The following is a 10,580-nucleotide window of genomic DNA, read 5'->3' on the forward strand; positions in this document are numbered from 1 at the left end:
CATCTGGATTAGTAAACAAGCTTGTACTTCATATTTGTAACTTCAAAGGCAGGAATGACGCATGAACACAAATAGAACACACACATTCAGCAGATTATAACTTTTCTAATGGTATGTTACAAGATGCATGTTGCATTAAGCATCTTCCAGTTATGCATATTCATCAGCATATTTCCGTAAATAATAGGGGGTGCAATGTCATAGCACCCATCAGCAGGAGGAACTACATCAAGTCTTCATCTCACCCCAGAGTGGATTGAGAGATAGCTCATAGGACTGCGGCTGCTGCTTGACCTCCTGTGAACAATGATCATAGAGATATCCCTCCCAACCAGTGGGTCCTTCTAGATGTCAGGTGTTCTCCAGTTCTCAGGTCCAACTCCAGGTCCTGGCACCACTCGGCCAGTGTGAGGCTTAGATTGCTGGGTTACCACCACCAAGAGGTCAAAGATTGCCCACTTCCTGGTGTTCGGACAGCACCTGCTCACCCCCATCTCTGGCTTGCACCAACAATTGCTGACAACAGGCCAAGCCCCAGTAGAAGCAGTATCATTGGAGGCATCAGCATCTAAGCCTCCCCACATGGCCTCCGAGCCAGTGGGCATTGGCATGGTATCCCTGGGTTCCATGGGGTTTATGAAACCATCCTACCCCAACTGCTCAGTGCTGGGGACCTAGAGGGGCTATCAGCTGCAGCATCACGCCTCTCAGCCTGGAGTTTCTTCACCTTACAGCATGGCTTGTCCATGGCTGAACCCGGAAGACTGTACCTGTTCAGAAGAGGTCTAGCAGGTTCTCCTGGTAAGCAGAAGCCTTCCACAAGAATCACTTACCTTGCCAAGTGGATGAGGTTCTCCCACTGGGTGTCAGGGTGGGGCATCTCTCACTCACACTCTCATGTGCAGTAGATATTGGGCTACTTATTGTAACTCAGGAACAATAGTCTGGCACTTTCCTCCATCAAGGTGCACCTTGTGGCCATCTCTGCTTTCCACCAGATGATCCAAGGCCAGACGGTCTTTTCTCATGACACCACATGACAGGTTTCTGAGGGGCCTCAAGAGTCTCTACCTGTAGCTTTGGGACCTTGTCTCACAGTTGGACCTTAACCTGGGTCTCTCCAGGCTTACCGGGCTTCCCTTCAGACCACCGTCCTCCTGCTTGCTTGCTTGCTTGCTTGCTTGCTTTCTTGTCTTAGAAGGTCACACCTGGGGGTGGTGATTTCAGCAAGACAGATGTAAGAATTGAAGGCCCTGATGATGGGACCACTCTACATGTTTTTTTTTACCAAGACAATGCGAAGAAGGGATGCAAACTAGCTGCATTCCCACCCAAAGTTTCTGCCCAAGGTGGTGTCCTCTTTTCACATTAACCAGGACCTCTTTCTGCATGTGTTCCATCCTAAGCTGCACAACATGGCAGAGGAGAGGCATTTACATATCCTGGAGATGAGAAGGGCTCTGGTGTTCTATTTGGAAAGTACTGTCCCTTCCACTAGTCCATGTAGCTCTTTGTCACCATGGCAGAAAGAATGAACGGCCTTCTGGTGTCATCACAGAGAATTTCTAACTGGATCACTTCGGCTACGTCTAAATTGCATCCCTTTTTCGTAAAAGGGATGCAAATTAGACGTATCGCAATTGCTAATGAAGCGGGGATTTAGATCTCCCCCGCTTCATTAGCATAAAAATGGCTGCCGCTTTTTTTCAGCTCGGAGCTTTGCCGGAAAAAAGCGCCAGTCTAGACGCGGATCTTTCGGAAAATAAAGCCTTTTCCGAAAGATCCCTTATCCTTCTTAAAAATCCCTAAAATAAGGGATAAGGGATCTTTCGGAAAAGGCTTTATTTTCCGAAAGATCCACGTCTAGACTGGCGCTTTTTTCTGGCAAAGCTCCAAGCTGAAAAAAAGCGGCAGCCATTTTTATGTTAATGAAACAGGGGAGATTTAAATCCCCACTTCATTAGCAATTGCGATACGTCTAATTTGCATCCCTTTTACGAAGAAGGGATGCAATCTAGACGTAGCCTTCTTGTATATGGACCTGCTACAATTTGGTAAAGGTCCCACCACCAGAAATTCGCAAGGTCCATTTGACCAGAACTCAGACATCCTCAATGGCCTTTGTGGCCTATGTACTAATCCAGAGCATCTGTAGAACTGCAACATGGTCTTTGGTTTATGTGTTCAAATCTCAGTATGCCGTCACTCAGCAGGCTAGAGCTGACACTGAATTCGGCAGAGCTGTGCTACAATCTTCATGGCCATGAACTGCTACCTTCTTCCAGCGATATTGCTTGGAGTCACCTAATGTGGAATGGGACATGAGCAAGCATTGGAAGAAGAAAAGACAGTGAGTTATGTGGCTCACGACTATTCCATGACCTGCCTTCCTTCCCCACTGTTGAAGTTTCAGGCAAGAAGGAACTAAGGGTGGAGAAAGTTTGTAGCTATGGCTATACCAGGACATAAAGGCACCACTCCAGAGGTCACCAGAGCTGCTCCTCTGTGGATATTGCTGAGGGAGAAACTTCCAGCACTAGAGCATGTGGCAAGCACACACACCTATTGTGGGATGGACGTGAACAATACATCTCACAGAACACCTGCTATGGAACAGAAAACTGTCTTTTTCAGTAGATCATAACCTTTCCCCTGCCTCCTATGGCATTCTTTATTTGAAATATCACAGTTGAATATATAGATGAGGAATATGGGGGTTACAGAATGCTCCTTTAGGGTATAGAGAGTCACAAGGTTATTCTCTCTTACTGAAGGCCTTTTGTCCAGTTTGTCAACCTGCAGCAGCGGAATGTTTCATCCATGTCTGATACAGCAGGAGGAGTATTTGGTATAAATCTTTCTTTAAAACCTCCATGCCGTGCATATGAAGGGCACTTAGGTTGGATCTGTGCAGTTATTTGGCATATGGTACACATTAAAATAAGAAGCCAAAGCTTCCACAGTTCCTAGGATGAAGAGAGTAGTAAAGCAGTTTAATCAGTTACCATATTAAGAGGAATAATTTCTATTTGAAATAATTTTTTCATTATGGGATTGGAGGAGCCTATATTCTGGAAAGATTTGTGATTCTTGTTTAAGGGCATTTATTTTAAATAATGGAATTTGGCCTTTTTACCTGGTGCACAGTCTTCTCTAATAATAACATTACAAGTTTGTGACATCCGACCAAAATACAATGCTATGAAAATCTATAACTGAGAATGCATGGATACAATGTACCACATTTTGTAGAAATATGTAACATTTCTAATTCACACCTGATCACAAACTCCAATATTCAGTAAAAGTAAGATATGTGTTGATCAGAACTTATGTATATATCTGTAATATATACCCTGGAATTACCATCAGATGTTTCTAATCATGGTACAAAGGGGTCTTACGATTAGGTTAAATCAATAGAGTTTGTTGATTGCAAAATTCTATAATTTTTGCAGTGGGTTTCCCTGTCACTTGAGTGATTTATGGAGTTTCTATTGCATGTTTGATTATAGAAATTACCTACTGTGTAGAAATTGATGTAACGTCATTAGTGCCTTTAAGACTAAATGTGCACAAGTAATGAATATTCATTACTGAGGTAACTGTTCTTCTTGTCACATGTAGGGCTGTGGAACTGCTGACTGTTTAAAAATAGTCTGTCAAGTTGGCCGCCTGGAGAGGGGAAAGAGTGCAATATTGTATGTAAAATCCCGCCTTTGGACCCAGACCTTTATGAATGTGAGTACCTATTGATAATTCACAATCTCACCCAGCTTTTGAAACATGAAAACACATTTTTACATCTGGCATAAAATATCCCCCCCTTTTTTTTCCACAGAAAGAAAACCAGAATCATTCGTATTCACTCAAGTCATCAGCCTCATTCAATGTTATAGAGTTCCCTTACAAAAACCTTTCATTTGAAGATATCCACAATTCTACAGTAGTAAGTAAATTTATGTCTGAACATTGTTTAACCCAGTGCCCATTCAGCTAAAATTTATACAAGAAATAGAAGGATCAAAATGTGGTACATCATTTCTCCTTCATAATGCTGCTAAATTTTAACTAACTCTTTTATATATTAGAATTATTTACACCTATAAAATTAACATTTTCAATCTGAAAACTAGAATTCTAGCAGTTGACATGTAGATTTTCACCTTCAATACGTTGTGCAAATAGACCTGGTTAATAAATAGAAATCAGTCTCCATATTGAAAGCCCTGAATCACAAAAAGAGCCTATAAAACTTGTTCTGATGTTCAGGATTATATTTGTACCTTTATTGGGAAATGTGATTTAGTGATGCCACCATGTTAGTATTGCCAAACATGTTTTACGGACATTTCTGGAGACATGTGTGCTGGAATTGCTTCTGATATTCCAAATCTTAGAGAAATTTTCCAACATTTATTGTGCCAGTTTGGGGTGGTTCCCTCCCGTCCCTTTGGCTCTTCCAGAGAAATATTCTCATCTCCTCCTTCTCACCCACACCTGTTACATTTGCCTGATCCACAGAATGGACAGTGTTAAGTCCTGGGCCAATGACAGGTGAAAAGTCCAATATTTTATGACCAAACTGGTGCAAAAAAACCCAAACAAATCAGGAATGGTAGAAATCTTAAGTATTTTAGGCTTCATGGGTGGAATTTTAAAAATATGATATTACTACTACTGTTACAACTGCAGTAATGCTGAAGAGCCCCAGTGAAGGACCAGAACTCTGTTACACTAGAGAGTGTACAAATGCAGAAAAAGATGAGCTCTGCTCTAAACAGTTTAACAATCCAAGTGTAAGGCAGTAGACAATAGATGGCTACAAAGAGGAGGAGGAAAAACTCTGAGACAGCTGTGGACATCATGACTGACAGTGCTCTCAGCATACTAGCTTTCTAACCATTGTCTAGATTTTTGTAGGCATGGAAAAGACAAATCTTTATAGAGGGATTTGGAAGAGAACATTTTTATAGAGAGTATGTGATTTTAAAAAATATATTAGTTACATTTTTCCTCTTCTTTGAAGCCTTATAAGGTTTGATTCTTGGCACTGAGGAGGTGCCCACCTTTAAAGTAAAATAAGAGCCAAAAACACTTTAAAAACTCGAAAACATTTGTGAGCCACCATACTTTTGTAAAATGTCAAGTAGGGATGTGGTCGACTAGTCGACCAATAAGCAAATGCTTATCGGATAGTCAACTCACTAATCGACTAGTCGCTTCCCCCTCCCTTGCTACCATTATCAGAAAGAGGCAATAGGGGGAGAGGGAAGGAGAAGGCGCTTCAAAGCGGCAGTGCCACATGGAGCCTGGGGCCAAACCCCAGGCTCCACACGCTGCTGCTGCTTTGAAATGCTGCATGGAGTCCAGGGTCAGCTAGGGACTCCCCTGCTGACTCGGGGCTCCATGCAGCACTGCCACTTTGAAAAGCCGTGTGGAGCCTGATGCTGGGCTCCCTGCAGCATTTCAAAGCAGCAGCGCCATGTGGAGCCCCCCGTTGGCTACACTTCAAAGGGGGAGGTGCCCTTATCGACTATTCAATTAGCCAGTTAATTGAAATTTTACATCCCTAATGTCAAGTGTGTATAGAACATGTGTTTAGTGTGGGACAAAGGCTTTCATAGACCTGGATAATGTAGCTACTTCTAATTTGGGCTAATGAGGCTTTTATACCATCATATATTCTCTATAAGTTTACTGAAGTACTAGTTCATGCAAGGGAAATGCTCATTCATGGTGAATTAGGAGGCATTTAAATATGACAGATTCAAAATACATATGTCACAAACTATATGGACAAACTCATTCATGCCTAATAAGATGTGATCCATTGTGTTTTTCATTAGGTTACCACAAATATCACCTGGGGCATTCAACCACAGCCCATGCCAGTACCAGTGTGGGTTATAATTTTGGCGGTCCTAGCAGGATTATTGCTCTTGTCTGTTCTAGTCTTTGTTATGTACAGAGTAAGTATTATACTTAGGGGTTCTGGAATTGATATGTTACTGCAAATGACACTAATAATTTAGTCCTAAACAGTCTGAATATGTTGATCTATGGGCTGGGGTAAACTGCAGAGTCCACATATTCAACGTAGGCTGTTGAGAAGGGGAGGAGCTGCAATAAGGATTGGTGTTTGTCGGAGGGCTAGGTTGTTCAGCTCTGTTTCCTGTTTCAGTTAATATTTCCTGGTTTTAGAGGATGAGCTGAAATGAGAGAGTAGGGAAGGAAACCCATGTGACTGAACAGTTAGGTTGTTTCTGAAGTGCACCATCAGTGAGAAAAGACTTGTAGATGACATGATCATTACTTTCCAAATACATTTCTGATTCTCCAAATTACAGATGGGGTTCTTCAAACGTGTGCGGCCTCCTCAAGAAGAACAAGAAAGAGAACAGCTGCAACCCCATGAAAATGGGGAAGGGACGTCGGAAGCTTAAAAAGTGTTTTATCCGTGTAACATACTGAAACTTTAAAAATGCCAGCATCTTGGTTACCAGTTTGGATTTCCCCTTTAAGGAACAGACACTCCATGACTGCACTACTGGCTGATGTCTTTTGGCATTGGGAATAGCCTTAACTACAGATTGAGAGCAATATATTTAATTCTTCCCATGTATTAACCATGTTAATAGGTATGACTAATGCATATGCACTGATTTGGGTGTAAAAAACGTACATGATACTTAGATTAGCAAAATATTGGCACTAATTTCAGGAGACACCCTGTCCTTTTGATGCACAAACTAGTGTTGCACAAACTGCTATCTAGATTTCATGTAAGCAGTGTAAACCAGCAGTTCCCATAGGTAATTACTAGATTTAGTATGTTTTCTGTTGCTAGATGTGTACATTCCGACACTACACTTAATTTTCAAGCTCTCAGTGGGGAAATGCACAAAATGAGGATGGCTTGTTTAACAAGTCTACCTTGACTGCAAAGCTGTTCTGTCCTTAGACTTTGTGCTGTTGATTTCCCCCAAAAAAGTGTACACAGGAATATTCAGTGGTATCATACCCATTTGCCATCTCTTCTGCATGCTGGTCTCCCTTTCTGTAGGGAGTTGGAGGTCAGCTGCCTCGATTGGACCATTTCTTTTCCCGTCTCCCATTCCTCCTCTTGATTTCATAGATGGTGCTCCACAGGCCTTGTTAACACTAACACTCCATCCCCCAGTCGATCTAATTTACTCAACTTCAGCTATGCAAATAGGGTAGCTGAAGTCAGCATACTTACCACAGTGTCTTCTGTGCAGTATGGTTGGTGGGGGATGCTCTCCCATCGACTCAGGTTACTCTTCTCATCCTGGTGGAATACTGGAGTTGACAGAGTGCTTGGGGATGAATTTATTGTGTCTAAGCAGACACAATAAAACAACCACCAGTGGATTGATCACTGCAGCGTCAATTCACCACATAGTGAAAACAAGCCCTTGGTCTGTATTTTTTACACAATATAGTAACACTGGTACAACTCCTGGTATGGATGTTGTTATATCAGTATAAAGGTTCCTACAAGGATAGCTTAGTCCCCTCCCAAAAGAGGAATAATTATACCAGTATAAATTCTTGTATGCCATATTTAACTGTGTCCACACTAGTGGTATTATGCTACACAACTATACCAGGATAGTTGAAAGTCTCAGAGGGGTAGCTGTGTTAGTCTGTAACTTTAAAAACAAAGGTGCATCTCAGAGACTAACAAATATATAAGATCACGAGTTTTTGTGGGAGTGGAAATAACGGAATCCACAATGTGATGCAACTTTTGTGTTTGACAAGCTCTAAGAGCAACAGCAAAGACAGAACACTTTGGCGTGTATTCCAGATTTCTGGGGGCAACATCTCCACTGTAAATACCAAAATGACCAGAGAACCTATTTTCTGCAAAAGCAATCTGAAATTAATAACTTGTTTTGACTTTCATTTTGGGTTTTTGGAAAATCAGGACTGATTTTCACTCTTCATTGCATTCTTCTTAGCTGAATCACGATTGTATCTGAGCTATTCCTGAGAAGGTCCAAGGTTAATAAGGGATTAATTTGTATATTGGGCAGCTTGGTTTTTTTAGCCATTTACATATTGTTTTAGACAGCTGTTTAAGTGAAATTTAGTTTATAATAGACAGATATAGGCTGAAGGAGTGGATTTTACCTACAGCCTTGAATTTTATGATATTGATAGTGTAAACATACAGGGAGGGATCAGAACCCAAGCCATACGGGCATGTCTGCATTGCATCTGGAGTCATACCTCCCAATCCGGGTTCACGGAATTGCCCTAGTGTGACAACCCTAAAAAAAGATGTTGCTTTGATGTTGCCTCTTTGTCTGGAACTTGGACTTTCAAGCCCATGCCGCCCCACATGGATTTCAGAACCCGAGTTCTAGCCTCACCCATCTACACAGATATTTTGAGAGTGCTAATGCAAACCCTGCTAACACGAGTCCATGGACCCAGGCCTGGGACACTGACTCCTTGATGCAGAATAACTCGTTCTAGATAACCTTTTTGTATGTGTCTTAAGATGAGACAGGGATGAAAGCCTTTTGTTAAATTCAGTTTCAGTTGGTTAATTGAGGCTTGATCCTGCAGTTATAATGCACTCCTGATTTCCGTTGAAATGTGGGAAAACTTGCACAGGGAAGGACAATTGGACCATTTAGCTTAGGCTAAGCTTAGAGGTCGAGGAGAATATCATCAGAAAGACCATGGTTCGTATTCTGCAAACACGTGTGTTGTTGAAGCATGTGAGTAGTTACACTGATGTGAAATGAGGTGGACTGCTCACCCATCCAAGAGTGAGCATAGGACTCAGGCCATTATGGACAGACAGACAAAAGTGTGGGAAAGCTAACTCTTATCAGCTCATCTGGAAGGGGTAAGACAACCCTATTAACATGAGTATTAACAACTCCCTTTTTTACAGTCATGAAAGCATATAATTTTTTTGCATTTAGGGTACAAAGGTATAATTTTGGCACAACTCCTATAACTATAGAAACTTCTATGTGTACTAAGTTACATAAAGTAAGATATGAAATTATTTATATTTCTTATATTCTACTAAAGAGTAGCATGTATATTCACTAATCTCCAGTTTCACTGATAGAAAACAGTAACATAGCTGCAGTGTACAGATTATATCATGGATACAACTATCCACACGGCCAATTTCAGGATAGCGCACATGCTTAAATTTAAGCACATGCTTAAGGGATATTTTGAACAGTGCTGCTTTCCCAAATTTAGGTTTTTGTTTTTACAATCTATGCTTGGCAATAAGATGATTATAGAATGTATATTTTCTACTGTCACAGTAGTTTTGGTAGTCACCTACAAGTGCTACTTCTATTCTTATAGCAAATGTTTTTATAGTGTCACCAAATTTAACTTTTTATAAAAAAAGTGATATTTTTCTATGCAATGAATATTCCAGAATCAAGTGCTGTGTATAAAATACAAATGACAGATAGCTTACTTAGTTCTTTTTTGAGAGAAACTCCTAAGTCCAAAGTTAGGTATATGAAGTAACAACTTGTGAAATGATTTAGCCTAAGAGGGCAATTTACAAAATCCAGATCTTTTTACGATTTTATGTAACTACTCCAACTTACATTATTGCATTATTTTCATGGTGTTTTTTGAAATGTTAGTACACATTTCACAATAAAACTCTTATCTGCTACCACTGACAAGATTTATGAGGTATCAGGATATAGCCTTTGTCTTTCAAGAAACACTATTTAAAGTTCAGTAGTATATATATTGCTGTTAAGCCCAAGTGGGAACTCAAGCTTTCGATACTCCTATCAAGTCAAAATATTTTGGTAATGTTCACATATGTCTATATTAGACTTGTAGTACTATCCTTTAAATTTATGATTGACTAAACAATGTTGGTGCTTTCGTTACTTTTCAGAAAGTCTGCTACAGTATTTCCTTTCTTTACTAAACATTTTTATATTTCTTTACGTTTAGCTAAGATTTAAATCCAAACCTAGATCTTAGTATCTGTTTTTCCTAAAATTGTGTCCAACTGCTTGTAAACTTGTTCAAATGAATTCTCATATGTATCTTTTGAAAGTATTTTAGCTGAAACGAGGGGATTGTTGGTGCTTTTGTTATGTTCACTTTAGTAATATGTAGCTATGAATGTGTAGAGCTTTACACAGCAAAAAATGCATTAAAGAAGTTTTCTTAGGAGTGTCAGCTAATATTTCAGAGGGGTTAAAAGGAATGTTAACCATTTGGGGTCAGGGAATAGGAGAAAGATTCAAATTGTATGACTTCTTGTTGCAGGGCCAGTGCTCCTTCCAGAGAGCTCCATGGGGTTTCACTACTGAGCACTACCAAATCATGTCAGACAGTAGCATTAGCCTGTAGAAAATCTAGTCAACTCTGTCTTGACTGCAGAGTAAGGCCTGTTCCAAAGTCCTGTCAAATAAACGGGAAACTTTCCATTTACTTCAGTGGGGCCCCTTGTACTGTGCAGTTGTCTGTGAATGAAAAAGGATTGAGGTTATGAAATAGGAAAATGGTAACCCAGAATGAATGGGTGTGTGGCAGCTCTA

The 10,580-nt window shown here is 40.5% G+C and overlaps 1 protein-coding gene across 1 annotated transcript in view; it reads left to right on the forward strand.

Annotated features, from left to right (window-relative positions):
- Positions 1–10,212, forward strand: part of ITGAV (integrin subunit alpha V) — a 97,046-nt gene extending 86,834 nt beyond the window's left edge. The window contains exons 27-30 of the mRNA XM_075933763.1: positions 3,628–3,741; positions 3,842–3,949; positions 5,850–5,972; positions 6,351–10,212. Of these exons, the coding sequence (XP_075789878.1) occupies positions 3,628–3,741; positions 3,842–3,949; positions 5,850–5,972; positions 6,351–6,446 (441 nt within the window). The 3' untranslated portion in view covers positions 6,447–10,212. The remainder of the gene's footprint in view (positions 1–3,627; positions 3,742–3,841; positions 3,950–5,849; positions 5,973–6,350) is intronic.
- The last annotated feature ends 368 nt before the right edge of the window (positions 10,213–10,580 follow it).

The sequence above is a fragment of the Pelodiscus sinensis genome, chromosome 7 (assembly GCF_049634645.1).
Source record: "Pelodiscus sinensis isolate JC-2024 chromosome 7, ASM4963464v1, whole genome shotgun sequence".
NCBI classification, from domain to species: Eukaryota; Metazoa; Chordata; order Testudines; family Trionychidae; genus Pelodiscus; species Pelodiscus sinensis.